This window comes from Saimiri boliviensis, chromosome 2 (genome assembly GCF_048565385.1).
Source record: "Saimiri boliviensis isolate mSaiBol1 chromosome 2, mSaiBol1.pri, whole genome shotgun sequence".
NCBI lineage: Eukaryota > Metazoa > Chordata > Mammalia > Primates > Cebidae > Saimiri > Saimiri boliviensis.
The window spans coordinates 42,710,701-42,727,490 of record NC_133450.1 but is presented as its reverse complement, the minus strand read 5'-3'; the positions used below and the strand labels follow the sequence as shown (position 1 = coordinate 42,727,490).

At 39.0% G+C, this 16,790-nt stretch overlaps 1 protein-coding gene across 7 annotated transcripts in view; it reads left to right on the top strand.

Moving 5' to 3' along the window:
* SLC38A6 (solute carrier family 38 member 6) overlaps positions 1 to 16,790 on the top strand; it is a 62,485-nt gene that overhangs the window by 982 nt on the left and 44,713 nt on the right. For 4 of the 7 annotated variants that reach the window (XM_074393156.1, XM_074393157.1, XM_003924405.4 and 1 more), the window contains exons 2-3: positions 377 to 507; positions 2,541 to 2,614. In XM_074393156.1, the coding sequence (XP_074249257.1) occupies positions 377 to 507; positions 2,541 to 2,614 (205 nt within the window). Of the gene's footprint in view, positions 1 to 376; positions 508 to 2,540; positions 2,615 to 4,857; positions 4,960 to 11,341; positions 16,500 to 16,790 lie in introns of those variants that run through there. The other 3 variants (XM_074393159.1, XM_074393161.1, XM_074393160.1) reach the window with 3 other exon arrangements.

The window sequence follows — 16,790 nt, the reverse complement described above, 5'->3', positions numbered from 1 at the left end:
CCACAGCATCCCAGGTTGACTCAGCAATTCTTTAGTAATCACATGAACAAAGGCCATATCTCTCCAATCCCTCCCCACCCCATTCCTATCCTATCTTCATCTCTTACAGTCACAAAGTTAGTCATGTCCCTTCCTGAACCCTACCTGTCTTCTGTACTGGTGGAAATGATTTTCCTAAGAAACTCTAGATTCCTGGAGCTGCACTAGTGGGAGGTGGGAAGGAAATTAGTGTTGGTTAAGCAACCAGTGTGTGTCTGTCATACAAAGCCTGATGGTTCGCAGCTTTTTTCCATAACCTTTCATTTATGGAATTTCTTCATGAAATTTGAACTTCACCATCCAAACATTTAACACTACTAAATTTGTGTGCCTACAGGAACTTCACAGACAGGGATCCCCAGGTGTTTCATTTGGTTTCTCAGTGTTTAATTTGGTGAACGCCATCATGGGAAGTGGCATCCTTGGTTTAGCTTATGTTATGGCTAATACCGGTATCCTTGGATTTAGGTGAGTCTTCATATTTTGCCGTCACATTTTTTTCCATTTTGATAATATACTGAGAAGTAGATCAGTTCCAGAAACTGCTATTATACAATTTCTAGTTAAGTAATTTCTGGAGTTTTAGCATTTTTCTTGCTATTCTTGTTGCTAGTCTGTAGCTTGGAAGGATACTACATAGCTTCTTAAAATTTGAAACTGGGAATTTGGTCCACATTGATTTATAACCTTAAGAGGGGCATATTCATTGTGTCTCCTTGGCCAAAGTGAATCAAAGCCATATAGACTAACTTCTAAATAACAATTTTGTGAGTGCAAATACAACACATAATCTTTTCATTCCTTTCTCTCTGTTTGTATTGTTAAGTAGTCTTATTTCACTTTCCGAGGCCAAGCCTGTGTTTTTTCCCTGCTCTTTTATTTTTCAGGACTTGGCTTGTAGACCAGTTTGCCCCAAATAGAAGACCATCTTGAATATTCTGTGCTCTCGTAGTACTTTGTATATTCATTCTGTTATAATTGTTATAATGATATGTTTGCAAATTAATCTTCCCACTAAACTGAAACGCTTTATAATTGGAGGTCAGGCAGGCAGATCACTGGAGCCCAGGAGTTTGAGTCCAACCTGGGCAAGATGGTGAAACCCTGTCTCTGCCAAAAATACAAAAATTAGCTCGGCGTGGTGGAATGTGCCTATAGTCCTAGCTACTTGGAAGGATTGCTTGAGCCAGAGAGGTCAAGGCTGCAGTGAGCCATGTTTGGGCCATTGCACTCCAGCCTGGGTAACAGAGCAAGATCCTGTCTAAAAAATTTAAAAAATAAAGAAGTCCTTTATAACCAGACCTTATCCTTAGCATCTAGCACCACATGGCTAATAGAATGAATGAACAACAAGTTGGTTTTGTTTGTCAACAGAAGCAGACGTATTTACTAGGAAATTTAAAGTGCATAGGGAGTCCGTTATAGTTTTATTTCCTGCTTTTCTTTTGAATTTTTGCTAAGCAAAGCAACTTTTAAGTTACCCAACTTGCTTTTATTATGGAATGTATTCACAAACTTTTGTTATTTTTAAAACTTAAAAACTATATATAACACTCTAAGACATAGTCAGAGGACTTATTTTCTGGTTCTCTTTGAAAAATCATATTTTATGCACCAGGGTCTTACATGCAGATGTATACTACTGAATGTGTGCTAATCCAGTCATATCAAGCCTCTTTTTTGGTGATACCAAACTGTTATTTTGTGAAGTTTCTGATGTCGGTTTAATGACATGTATACTTTACCTCTCAATTTTGTTACTTATTAACAAGTATTAACTGGACCACAGAGAGAAAATTTCTTCAATGACTGGGGCAATTCATTGGGGATAGCTCTATAGAAGCCTGTCCCACCACTGTCTTCCTGAAAATAAATGGGAAATTATCTGTGGTTTTTCTTTCACACTGTTGGTGAGAGGATCTCAATCATTACGTTGTTTGCACATTTTTCAAACTGTGTCATTAGAGGTGTGTTAACTACATTATTTTGGTTTGGTTTGGAGAGCATATGTGTTTAGTGGATGCTAGAAAATATTGTCTAAATAAATCTTAAATACACCTTAATAAGGTCAATGTATGATAAGAGGTCCACATCACTGGAAATGGAAGAAGGGAAAAAGAGAAGACATTGATATTGCATAAGTAAAACTTCTATTTAGACTTCAAATAGAAAGAAAACCAGTCGTAAAAGGGAAATATTACAAGATTATTTAATGGCTGTTTCAGCAGTCAGCAGACAAGAATGCAAAATGAGGAAGTTTGCTTGTATTTTAAATAAAGTTTGGTTTTTCTTTTTTGATGTTAAAATCAGGATATTTTTATATAAATAAAATTTGATAAATACAAAAATGTGGAAAAGTATCTTCTTCCTTAATGAACATAATTCAATTACTCAGAGATAGTTCCTTTGAATATTTGACTGTTAAGAAATTCGTTTTTGTAGATACCATAAAAAAGGCAAACTTTTGGGAGGATTTGACCAGGTGTTCTTTTATGTTTTAGTTTCTTGCTGATGACAGTTGCTCTTCTGGCTTCTTACTCAGTCCATCTTCTGCTTAGTATGTGTATTCAAACAGGTGAGTAAAAATACTATGCTGCTTCATTTAATAAAGCAGTCCCTTGAGTTTGTATCTACATATAAGATTGGGTGTCTCAAATTGAATATCCAGTGAGCATACATTTTTATTAGGTAGGGTGTTTGGAATGGAGAATTTGAAAATCCAGGATATATAGACCCAATACTATGAGGGAATATCCAAGCCCAGGATGGGAGGAGGTAACTAGCATTTTTACTTGCTTTCCTCAACAACACATAACTTAATTTTCTGCAGTAGGTGGTGGGAGGATCTAAAAGATATTCACAGGTTCCAAACCTTATGCTTATGGGGAAATCATTTTCTCTGGGAGAACACCTGGCCCAGAGCTACTGCTGCCTTCCCTGCCGCCATCTGTCTCTTAGTCAGAGGTAGGGATGGCAGAATTTGGATTTTAGGAAGTAAGGTCACAAAGCTTCAGATTTATTTAGACACATTTTGGATTTTTAATTGCAAATTGAGAATAAGGTAGTTTTTCCTAAGAAAAATAAGTATGTGCAATTAATTCAATATATTTGTATATATATTTTTTTCCATTTGGAATTCTATTATGCAATTCAGTCACGTATTGAATAAGTTCTTTTAGGATCCAACAAATAAAAGTGAGTGGATTATAGAATTGCTTTTATAAGGTTTTCCTCTTATCATTAACAAATATTCTCTGTTCATCAGTCCTGGTCTTTTTATCTGTCTGCTATTTTATCTTTGGATTAGGTCAGCTCTGATGCCAAAATCATGGGTTTAATTCTCATATGGGTGAGATCATTTTGCCCTGTCCGACCTTGTGATTTTTGGATTTTAAGAAGCAGAGTAAATACACAAAATAGATAAAAATGGATGTCTTAATTCATTTATTATTTCTATAAAAGAATACATGAGGCTGGCATAATTTATAAATAAAAGAGGTTTTTTTGGCTCACAGTTCTACAAGCCCTGCAAGAAGCATAGTCCTTATGAGGGGCATCTCTGTTCCATCTGCATCTAGTAAGGAGCTCAGGCTGCTTTCATTCATTGTGGAAGGTAAAGGGGAACCTGGGTGTGCAGAGATCACGTGGCAAGAGAGGAAACAAGAGAGAGGAGGGGCGGGCCAGGGTCTTTTTAACCACCAGCTCTTATGAAACTAATAAAAGTGAAAACTCGTTCATTACCCTAAGGAAGGCACCAAGCCTTTCATGAGAGATATGCCTCCAGGGCCCAAACACCTCAGCTTCAGCCCCACCTCCAACATTGGAGATCTGATTTCCACATGAGTTTGGAAGGGTCTGACAAACTAAACTATAGCAGTGAGACTATTTTGTGCCGAAACAGGTGAGAGAAGCCCAGTGATATTTCTTGAGAGTTTTAAGACTTCAGAATAATTCTGAAACCACTGTTCTAGTTTGTTTTCCTAAAACCTGTCTGTCATCAGAAACACCCATAGATCTTTTTATACACAGAAGGTTCTAAGCCTCAGCGATTCTAATTTCCAAAATCTGAGGTGAGACTTGAGAATATGTTTTTAACAAGGCAAAACCAGTTTAAGATCCATAGTTTATAGCTGTAACTTTTACCAGTGCTTTGGCCGTCCAGTGCCAAATATGTTTTTAACAAGTCCTCCAGGCGATTCTTACGCAATTCTAGTTTAGGATCCATGGTTTATAGCTGCAACTTCTAACAATGCTTTGGCCATCCAGTGCATGCCTTTGCTCTCAAGGAGCTTGGGTAAATGTGCAGACAGATAAAAATAATAGGAAACAGTGCAAATATCAATCCGAAAGTAACAAGTTGTTCCTAAAAGCATCCTGAATTCAGGAATAATAGCTTTAGATCAATATATTTGTAAATCCTGCTGAAACTTGAATCTTAATTACATGTATTGAAATTTTGCTTCATGTGAAAAAATTTTTACTTGATTGTAACTTTAACATCTTGGTAGAGTCTTTTAATTCATTCTATTAAAATATTAATACTTTTGCCAACTACGTGGCAATTGTGTTTTTCAAGCTTCGTTTTAAAATTTCATTTTAGTTTTAACTAAAGTAAAATATTTTATTAATTTCAATTATGTAGGAGTAGTACTCAGTGTGTGGAGATTTCTAAGTAATGTGAATTTACTTACTCCTTCAGTTCACTTGTATTTAACTTTAAGATTCTGACACCATGTTTGTTCTTTTCTGTAACCCTGGGGTGTATGATGTGAATCTATCTGTTTCTCTTTCTTTTCTCTTTTTCTTTGATTTCTGTAGCCTACTTGGGCCCATAAACTAACTACTTCATGGTTCTGCCTGCACTTTGACGCACCTGTCTTCTGTTGATTGAATTCCTTCAATCTGTATATCTCTATGGAGGTAGGCTTTTCTTTTTTTAAATACATACAATCATATATAAAGACTAGAGAATAGTATGTAACTAACTTTCCCCCAACAGTTTGTTGGACTATCATAAAGGAGTATTATGCTCAGATTGAATTCATTGGTAAGAGAAAGAGCTGTCATGAGTTTTTATGAAATAACTTCTTCATTTATTTGCTAAAGGTAAAGAATAAAGAGAAATTTTTATCTTTATAAAAGTAAAGGATATCTTCACATGAAATTCTGCTTCAGATTTTATGGAGAGTTTGGGGTCTGTCAGGACTTTTTGTGGGAGCTGAGGTGGCATGTAAAGAACCTTATTCTCTCTGGTTTGTCATCTGTAAAATTGCAATGAGAACACTTCCCTCATGGAATTGTTCTGAGAATGAAGTAAAATAATGTATATGAAATGTCAAGTCCTTGGCAATTGACTGCTCACTGGGGCAAAAATCCCTAAAGATTGCAGGGTGTTATACACACTACTATCTCAGAAGTAGTTGGTTCCTTGCCATTCTTTTGGAATACTTCTCATGCTCTGGTACTAAACCCACAGCTCCCCTCCACTGGCTTCCATGTCACTGTCAACTGAAGAGAATGAGAGTTCTAGAACTCTACATACCTCTGGCCAAACCGCAACACCCTAGTCCTTGATCCCTACTACTCACTGCCTTGTCACCAGTATTTGCCTTGAGACCATTTTGATTATGACATTATACCATTTATCTCAATTTGTGTTTGTCATTCTGAGTATATTAGGTTATCTTTCATTTCTCCGACTCATCTCATATAGCTGTCATCTGTTTCTGACATCATTTTCCACTGCTCTCTAACTCCTGAAACACTTCACTGTGCTCTCTGGAACTCACAGTCAATCATCAGCAAAACCCACATCTTTAATTCTTTTCTGAACACTTCTGTCTCTTTCTTACTCTAAGAGAACCACCTCTGAGGCTTCCGTGTAGTTCTTTCAAGAGGTCACATCTTTCTTTTTATGTGTCCCATACTGATCTGAAGATGGTATAGGTGTCCCTTTTGTACCTCATTTCTGCTTCCTAACCATCTTCCACTCCCTAAATTCCCCAACTTTGAATTTCATGAATATATACCATCTACAGCTCTCCTTATATTATCATCTATAGAATTCTAGACCATTTCCTGTCATTTCATGAAAGTTTTAGCTAAATTTTAGCTTCTACTTGCCTTCTAATTTCTTCAGAATTACCCCTGTCTTAATTCTGGATGCTTTCAATATCCATGTAGCTCATTCTTCTAATGCTTTCAGTTCCTGAACCTCTTCTTTAATGATCATATTCTCTTCTGACACTGGCCACTTACTTTTTTCCGTGGTCATACCATTGATCTTGTCATTACCAAAATAGCATTTGCTAGTATCCGCCCATCTGCCACCACCATCTCCCATGTTTCTAACTCACTGTCTCAAGTACTTCAATGCTGACAGTTTTCAACCCTACCAAGACTTCGTTCAATTCATTGATCCTACCACCTTTGCACTGACCCCCATGCTCATTCTTATTTCCATTTTTATTCAGTTGAGGTTTTTTAGTATGTTATTTAATCCCTTGCCTGTCCATTGAACCATCATATTTCCCTGACAAAATTCCAACCATAGTTAAATATAACTCTGCCTACTTCACATTTGCACCCATGTATTTGAATGTTTCTGAAGAAAAGCACGACCATGCAGACTGATACCACTATAATTCAATGTCTAGTGGACTGGACCTATGATGCTATCACACAATTCTGGTTCACTTCCTTAGTTCATCACTTCATTTAGCTCATTCTTCTGCTATCTAGAAGATTGCTTCTTTATATTCTTTTTGTCAAACCTTCAACACTTTTTTCTTTGACTTCATCTGTAACTGATATTCTTCACTTTCTGTTTCACTGATAAAATAGAAGCAATCATAAAAGAATTTTATAAGCTCTTGCCACCACATATTTATCTGTGCCCATATAACCTGTTACTTGGGATGAACTCTTTGTGTTTATGTCTAAGGCCAACCTCTCCACCTGTGCTGTCATTTCACCTGCTGTTCCCTATATTACTCCAGCCATCTTCTCCCTTCTTTCTTATTTCTTTTCTTTTCTACCATTTCTTTCCTATCACTTTACAAATAGTCCAATTTCTCTCATCTTAAAAATCTCCTTGACTCAAAAGATGTGTATCTTTTGAATATGCTTCATGGCAGTACTCCTTAATAGAATTGTCTAAACCAAGCCAGGTGTAGTGTCTCATGCCTGTAATCCTACCACTTTGGGGGACAGACGCAGGAGGATCACTTGAAGTCAGGCGTTTGAGACCAGCCTGGGCAACATGGCAAAACCCCATCTCTACAAAGAAAAGAACCAAATTTGCATGTGGTGACATGAGCCTATGGTCCTAGCTACTTGGGAGGCTGAGGCAAGAGAATCACTTGAGCCAGGGAGGCAGAGGTTGCAGTGAGCAGAGATCACGCCATTGCACTTTAGCCTGGGGGACAGGAGTGAAACCCTGTCTCAAAAAAAAAAAAAAAAAAAAAAAAAAAAAAAAGTGTCTAAACCAGATAATTCCTCTTTTCCCACTCCCATCAGGCTTTTCCACTGAAACTGCTGTACCAGTGACTTCCGCATTGCTAAATCCAATGGTCAATTCTCAGTCTTCAACTTACTTGACCAGTCAGCAGCATGTGAAACAGCTGATAACTCCTTCTTCTCGGAAAGATCGAGTCATGCCCTCCTAGTTCTTCCTCTTTCATTGAACACTCCTTTTCTCTTCTGCTCAATTCTCTTAATCTCCCATCCTCTAAACATTGGTGTACCCCTGGGACTATTCCTCTCATCTCTTCTTTTCTTTTCTTTTTTTGAGACCAAGTCTCCCTCTGTCACCCAGGCTGGAGTACAGTAGCGCAATTTTGGCTCACTGTAACCTCTGCCCTGTGGGTTCAAGTGATTCTCCTGCCTCAGCCTTCTGAGTAGCTGGGATAACAGGGGTGCACCACCACACCTGGCTCTTTTTTGTGTTTTTAGTAGCGACCGGGTTTTGCCATGTTAGCCAGGTCTCGCACTTCTGGCCTCAAGTGGTCTGCCCACCTTGTCCTCCCAAAGTACTGGCATTACAGACATGAGTGATCTCTTTTCTTTTACTCTCATCTTGGGCTCATGGTGATTTTGAAATGTATATCCATAGCCTGGAACTCTCCCCTGAATTTCAGTCTCATCTCCAACTGCCTCCGTGACATCTCCACTTGAATGTCTTAACAAATAGCCCAGATTTATAAAACTCCCCTTCTTTATACTACCAGTCTATACTTTCATCTGTTCCCATCTAAGTAAATGGTAATGTCTTTCTTCTAATTGCTTAGCCAAAGATCTTTAAATTATTCTGTATCTCCTCTTTTCCCCCTCGTTCTCCATGTTCAATCCATGCCATACTGTCTCTTCACTTCAAAAAAACTTTTTTTTGAGATAGTGTCTTGCTCTGTAGCCCAGGCTAGAATGCAAAGGTGTGAACACAGCTCATTGTCGCTTTGACCTCCTGCCTCAGCCTACCCAGTAGCTGGTAACCACAGGCACGCATCACCACACATATCACCACACCTGGCTAACCTCAGCCTCCTGAGTAGCTTGTACTAGAGGCTATGTACATCACCATGCACATCACCACACCTGGCTAATTTTTTTTATTTTTTATAGAGGTGGGCTCTTACTATGTTGCCTAGGCTATTCTCTAACATCTGCTCAAGCAATCCTTCTGTCTTGACCTCCCAAAGAGCATGCTTGGGATTATAGGCATGGGCTATTGCCATTGTGCCTGGCCAAAAAATTAATAATCTGATTTTTTTCTCATTTAATTGCTACCACCCATCTTCAGTTACTACTACCACCATCAGAAGTAATAGCTTATCTTTTTGTTTTTACTTCCACCCTTACTTGTGCAATCTATTCTTTTTTTTTTTTTTTTTTTTTTTTTTGAGATGGAGTCTTGCTTTGTCACCCAGGCTGGAGTGCAGTGGTGCAATCTTGGCTTACTACAACCTCTGCCTCCTGGGTTCAAGGGATTTTCCTTCCTCAGCCTCCCAAGTAGCTGGGACTACAGGTGTGTGCCAGCATACTCCACTAATTTTTGTATTTTTAGTAGAGACAGGGTTTCACCATGTTGGCCAGAATGGTCTCTATCTCTTGACCTCATGAACCGCCTGCCTCGGCCTCCCAAAATGCTGGGATTACAGGTGTGAGCCACCACGCCCAGCCTAATTAATTTTTGTTGTTGTTGTTGTTGCTTTGTCGCCCAGGCTGGAGTGCAGTGGTATGATCTTGGCTCACTGCAACCTCCACCTCCTGGGTTCAAGTGATTCTTCTGCCTCAGCCTCCCAAGTAATTCATACTACAGGCGGGTGCCACCATGCCCGACTTATTTTTTGTATTTTTAGTAGAGATGGGGTTTCACCATGTTGGCCAGGCTGGTCTCAAACTCCTGACCTTGTGATCCGTCCGCCTCAGGCTTCCAAAGTGCCGGGATTACAGGCATGGGCCACCGCACCCGGCTCTTTTACAATCTATTATTAACAAAACAACCATAATGATTTTGTCAATGTAAGTTAGGTCATAGCGTTCCTTTGCTGAAAATCCTCCAGTTGCTTCCTAGTTGAGTCAAAGTAAAAGCAAAAATCATTACAAAGTTTAGCATAAGTCTTCTGCCCTTTCTGTCTCCCTGATTTATCTTCCAGTACTTTCTCTCTCACTTATTTAAGTCACACTTTTTATTTTTATCTTATGTAACATTTACTTACATAGCACTTATTATGTGCCAGACATGATTCTAAGGACATTATGAATATTCATTTAATCTTCATAATAATATTATGAGATAAGTGCCATTATTGTCTTCATAGGATCCAACAGTAGTGCTCCTTGGTATTTATCCAAATGAGTTCAAGACTTATTTCTACACAAAAACCTACATAAAGATATTAATAACAGCCTCATTCATAATCACCAAACTTTGGAAGCAACTAAAATCTTCCTTAGAAGTGAAAGAATTTTAAAAACTAATGTATTTGTACAATAGGATATTGTTCAGCACTAAGTAGAAATGAGGTGCCGGCATGGAGGCTCACGCCTGTAATCCCAGCACTTTCCGAGGCCAAGGCAGGCAGATCACCTGAGGTCAGGAGTTCGTGACCAGCCTGGCCAAAATGGTGAAATCCCCTCTCTACTAAAAATACAAAATTAGTTGGATGTGGTGGCAGGCACCTGTAATCCCAGCTAGTCAGGAAGCTGAGACAAGAGAATTGCTTAAACTCCAGAGGCAGAAGTTGCAGTGAGCTGAAATCATGCCATTGCACTCCAGCCTAGGCAAGAAGAGCAAAACTCTATCTCAAAAAAAAAAAAAAAAAAAGCTGGCCACGGTGGCTCTGTAACCCCAGCATTCTGGGAGGCCAAGGTGGGTGGATCACCTGAGGTCAGGAGTTCAAGACCAGCCTCGCCAACATGGTGAAGCCCTGTCCTACTAAAAATACAAAAATTAGCCAGGCGTGGTGGCAGATGCCTGTAATCCCAGCTACTGAGGAGGCAGGGCAGGAGAATTACTTGAACTTGGGAGGTGGATGTTGCAGTGAGCTGAGATTGTGCCACTGCACTCCAACCTGGGTTACAGAGCAAGACTCTCAAAAAAAAAAAAAAGAAAGAAAGAAAGAAAAAGGAAAAGAAGAAGAACTGAGGCATCAAACCATGCAAAGGTGTGGAGGAATCTTAAATGCATATTATGAAGTGAAAGAAACCATATGATCCAGTAATTCCTTTTCTGGGTTTATGCCCAGAGGAAATGAAATTGGTACCTTGTAGAGATATCTCTGCTCCCATGTTCATTGCAGCATTGTTCACGACAGCCAAGATAGAGAAACTACCTAAGTGTCAGTAAGTGAGTGGATAAAAAATTGTGATATGTATGTACCATGAAATATTGTTGAGCCTTAAAGAAGGAGATCCTGCCATTTTCAGCAACATGAATAGACCTGGAGAACATTATGCTAAGTGAAATGAGCCAGACGCAGAAGGAAAAATACTGCATGATCTCACATTCATGTGGAATCTAAAAAAATCAAATACATAGACACTGAGTAGAGAACAGTGGTTATGGGGGGCATGAGAAGATATTCATCAGGCTATAAAGTTGCCGTTATGTAGGATGAATAAGTCTACAGAGATAATGTACAACATGATGATTGTATTTAATGTTGTTTACTGAAAATTTGCCAACAGAGTAAATTTCAGGTGCTTTTACCACAAGGAAGGAATGGAGGGAGGGAGGGAGGGAGGGAGCCGAGAGGGAAGGAAGGGAGGGAGGAAAGAAAAGATAACTATGTGAAAGGGTAAATATGTTAATTTCCGTGACTTTAGTAATCATTTCTCTATATATATCAAAACATCATGTTGTACACCTTAAATATATATAATAAAACAAAGAAAAATCAGTCTGAAAGGCTGCATACTGTATGATTCCAAGTGTGTGACATTCTGGAAAAGGCAAAACTATGCAGAAAATAAAAAAGGATCAGTGGTTGCCAGAGATTAGCAGAGGGAGGGTGAATAAGCAGAGTACAGAGGATTTTTAGGGCAGTGAAATGAATCTGTATGATATTGTAATAGTGGACACGGTGGTTATATATTTGTCAAAACCCATAGAATGTACCACACCAAAAGTGAACCCTATAATGTCAATTATGGACTTTGTGTGATAATGACATGTTAATATAGGTTCATTGATTGTAACAAATGTACCACTCTGATGCAGGATGTTGATTGTAGTGGAAGATGTGCATGTCAGGGGGCAGGAGGTATATGGAAACTCTCTGTACTTTCTGTTCAACTTTACTGTGAATCTAAAACTAATCCTAAAACTATAAAGAAAACACAAATAAGGAACGAAAGAAACTCAGAGGAAAAGAGGAAATAGGCAATACAAGACCGGACGAAAACTTTAAAAATAAAGCTATATTTAATGACTTTAGAGAACTAAAAGAAGATATTTTATTCTTGAAACAAAGACAAGAAATTATAGAAAGGATATATTCAGAAAACACAAAGCCCTAGAATTCAAAATTAGTTCAATTGTCGGGTTGGGAGAGTTACAGAAGTTTCCTGGGGGTGGAAAAAAAGAAAAAGCTTGAAAATCAAGAGAGGAAAGATAAGAAAATTAGAAAATCAGTCCAGTAAGTCCAACATGCAAATAATAGAAATTCTCTAACAAGAGTAAAAGGGATTGTAGAAAATTATTAACAAAATGACACAAAAAAATTGGTGTGATTGAAGGAAATTGGTTTCAAAATTAAAAGTTTTTCTCTTAGTGTTCAGTATAATACTTCTAAGATAATTCCTACCAAGACTTATTTTGAATAATCAGAAATCCAGTTATATAGGTAATATTCTACAAGCTTACAGAGAGAAGAGAAAGACAACACCAAAAATTTTCATACAAAGAATCAAGAACCATAGTAGTGAAAATCTTCCTGGATCAATACTATAAACTAGATGACTGTAAAACAGTACCTTCAAAATTCTTGGGGGAAATGATTTTAATATAGAATTCTATGACTAGCCAAACTATGGCTTAAGTGTGAACTTTGAACAATGACATTTTCATATATGCAAGGTCTCAGAAAATTTTATTCGCCCTTACTTAGGGAACAATAGAGTATACCCAAAGTTAGAGACTAACAGAGAAGCAAAGAATCTGGCACAGGAGAGAAGTGAAGAGAATTCTCAGGACATAACTGAGCAGCATATCTAAGCACCATCTACCAATTGGAGTTGTGAGGTTTTGTGTTGGGGGGAAGCGGTTGGGTTTGAGATGGAATCTCTCTCTGCTGCCCAGGCTAGAGTGCCGTGGTGCCGTCTTGGCTTACTGCAACCTCTACCTCCCAGGCTCAAGCAGTCCTTCCCCCTCAGCCTCCTGAGTAGCTTCCTGCCTCAGCCTTCTGAGTAGCTGGGACTATGGATGTGCTAATTTTTGTACACCTATTTTTGTAGAGATGGCATTTCACCATGTTGATCAGGCTAGTCTGAAACTCATGAGCTCCCGGTATCTGTCCTCCTCAGTCTCCCAGAGTTCTGGGATCATAGGTGTGAGCCACCACCTGGCTGGAGTTGTTCTTTTCAGGAAGGCACAGTCCTGGCTCCAGGTCGTGCTTGCCCTCGGTCTTGTGTTCAGGATGGAAACTCTTTTCTTATTCCTCTGCCTGAAGGGGATTGTCTTTCTCATATGTTGGTCTAACTCTTAATTTGTATTAACAGTGCTTGAGTAGATTCGCAGTCAGGCCTGAATGTCAAAAAAAAAGTCTAAGAATAAAATAGGGATTGAACTAAGGTAGTAATAAGGTGAATAAAGAAAGAAAAATATTAACAAATGGTGGGATGCGGCAGTTACAGTGGAGAGGAGCTGATATCTGAGTAAATGTGGACAATTAAGGAGAAGGAGATGTCTAGTTATCTCCCAGATTTCTGGCTTGGGCCACTGGATTAATGACAGTGTCATCAATGAAGTAGGAACACAGTAGGAGGAGGCTGTTCAAAATAAAGATGAGTTCAGTTTTGGACTTTTAAGGATACGTGGGTGGACAGGGCTTAGAACTGAAGCACACGATAGAAATTGATTCATTCAATACTCTTTTGTCTGTTAGTAATAAAGAGATAAATAAGAACCAGTTACCTCCCTGAAAAAGCTCATAGTCTAATAGGGGAAACAAATACATAAGCAAATAATTTATAATGTAGTATGATAAATTTAACAATTTAAACATGTGTAAGGTATAGCGATATCTCAGAAGAGAAGTGACTTTGATATGGACAGGAGGCAGGAAAATACTAGCTAGAAGAGGGTGGTTCCCAGCAAAGTCCCCACCCCCAAGCCTGGAAACCCATGGCCCTAAATGGGAATAGGCATTTCTGTTTTCATGCCCAAATGTTGCCTTTTGCCTGCCATGCCCCCCTATCCTGTACCCATATAAACCCCAAATTCCAGGATCCACTGGCAGACGAACAGAGGGGCAGAAGAGCGGCACGGCAGAGTAGAGAAGAGAAGAGAAGGAGTGTTTGAATGTCAAGGGGAGTTCGGCTGGAGACAGTTGGAGAGTATATTAGACATGGGACAGCCATACTCCAGGGGAAGGTCATCTTCCCACTCCATCCGCTTTCCACCTCCATCACTTAATAAAATTCCCGCATTCACCATTCTTCAAGTCCGTGTGTGACCTGATTCTTCCTGGACACCGGACAAGAAACTGGGTACAAAGAGAGCACTAGCTGGTTAATACTTAAGCAGTCTGCAGATGGCAGAGCTAAAAGCGCACTGTTGCCTGCCTACTGGGGCTCCAGGAGTTGCAGGCATCTACTCCTAGATGCTGCTATGGGCCTGAATGAAGAGACCCCCCCAAACAGGCTTTGTGTGAGCAACATGACAGTTTATTCACCCCAGTGCAGGCGGGCTGAGTCCAAAGAGTCAGTAGAGGGTGGAGGGATAGGAGTTGGTTTTATAGGTTTGGAGTAGGTGTGGAAAGTTACAGAAGTTACAATTTAGTGTGGTTTTTGCCAGCTGGAAGGGGGTTGTAGGGTCTGGAGTCACAAGTTGACCAAGGTCAGTTACAAAGTCCAATTGCCTTACCAATTGGGGCAGGAATAAGGAACAATAGAGAATGTCTTAAAATTAATTTGGCAGCGCAGGAGTTGATCATTTCTTCCCCTTTTCGTGGTCTTCCAGTGACTTCACATTTTCCAGGAACTCATCTGTAGTGTCCCCTGCAGGTCACAGAGGTTAACATGGCGTCCATGGCACCATCAGTCAGCCTAATAGACCTTACAAGTAGTACATAAGGTACAAAGGAGAAAATTAAACTGGAGAGTTAGACAAGTCTCAGATCCTAAAGGATTTTTAGTTTTTGCTGAAGCAGTGAGAAGCCACTGAGGCTGTTTAAAAAGAGTGAAAGTAAATACTGGAATCTACTTTTGGTTGCTTCCAAAGAGAATTTTGGTCCTTCCTAGAGCCCAGAACATAATCTCTTTCTCTGGCAAAGAGAACGGAGTCTTCTGTCTTCCTTTTCCTAAAGGTTACAATTATTTTATGAAAATTGCAATTTCTAGTAACAATAATGGAATAAAGAAGGAGTGAAATGACCTAGGTGTGCTCCTCAGTTTTTTTCTTTTTTAAGGCAAAAAGGTTTTAAAACCCTCTAGAGCACTGATTCTCAATACCTTCTTTTTATAACAAACATTTTCTAAATGCTCCCTTTACTATGTGAAATGCAGTTCCCGTAAGTATTATACCCTGCTGCAGTGAACTGAGTAATGCTTCCCCAAAAGTAGCCACATCCTAGTCCCTGAAACCTGTAATTGTTACCTTATATGGCCAAAAAGAACTTTGTAGATGTGACTGAGTTAAGATGTTGAGATGGAGAGATTATCCTGTTGGACTCTAACTTTAGTCATATGTATCATGGAGGGATGATTATAAAGAGGGGAGATACAAGCAATATGATCTCTGAGGCAGAGATTATAATGACATGACCACAAATCAAGGCATGCCAGCAGCTACCAGAGACTGCAAGAGGCAAGGAATGGATTGTTTCTAGAGCCTTCAGAAGTGCAGCCTTGCAGACACCTTGATTCTGATATTGTGAAATTGATTTTCGAGTTCTGGACTCCAGAACTGAGAGATAATAAATTTCTGTTCTTTTAAGCCATGAAGTTTGTGATAATTTGTTACAGCAGCTCTAGGAAACTAATATAGTACTTACATAATATAATATTATAACAAAATAAATAAGATGCAAAAAGTAAATGTTGGTGATGGACTTTCCATGTAGGAAACAATTTTTGGCAAAGTTTCAAACAGAACAAATAGTCTTCTGCTTTTACATAGTAATTGTATTTCTGGAAATTTTACTGTATATACAAATCATTAACCATTGCTTGTAGCATCTACCATGTGCTTGACACAGGCAATATTTAATAAAAGCTGGATACATGGATGATGAATAGATGGATGTATTGAAACTACAAAGAGATTACATAAGTTCCGAAATTAACGTGCAAGGCAAAACTTACGTGTAGTCAAACTTATCTTTAAAAATTCCTTACATAGTTTATCTAATATAGTATCCAGTGTCTACATGACATACTGGACACTGACATATACCATTTCTCAATAAAGAACTGACAGCCTCCTCCCCACCCCCACCCCCCAGCATTGATTTGGGTATCCTGTGAAGGACATGAGTTGCCTCAGGGACATAATGAATTCCATTCAGCACTGTGAGATATTCTCACTGTAACAATCACAGAAGAACTAAAACTGATGAAAGGCAATAGATATATGTTTCCCATTTCAAAGCTCACTGTGGATATTTTTCTTATGGTTTGGAATGGTAGTGAGCTGTCAAAACTATATTTTGATCTGTTTTTCTTCTTTTGATCAGGAATCATAGTCAAGTAAAACCACAGTTAAACTAAGAGGGCTAATTACATGGATCCGTCTAAAGTAGGTTAGTGTACTTGTCTCATCCTTCTTATTAATGAGTGCTGGACTTGGTTTTTGTTTTGTTTTGTTTTGTTTTTCCGATGGGGCATTTGACAATGTCTGGAGGTATTTCTGATTGTCACAGTTGGGGATTGGGGAGGGCAGCGTGAGGCAAGGTGCTATTGGCAGCTAGTGGGTAAAGGCCCAGGGATGCTCCTAAACATTCTACAATACACAGGACAGCCCCCAACAACAAATAATAATCTGGGCCCGTAAGTAGTGACAAGGTTGAGAAACTGTGGCTACATTGTGTGTG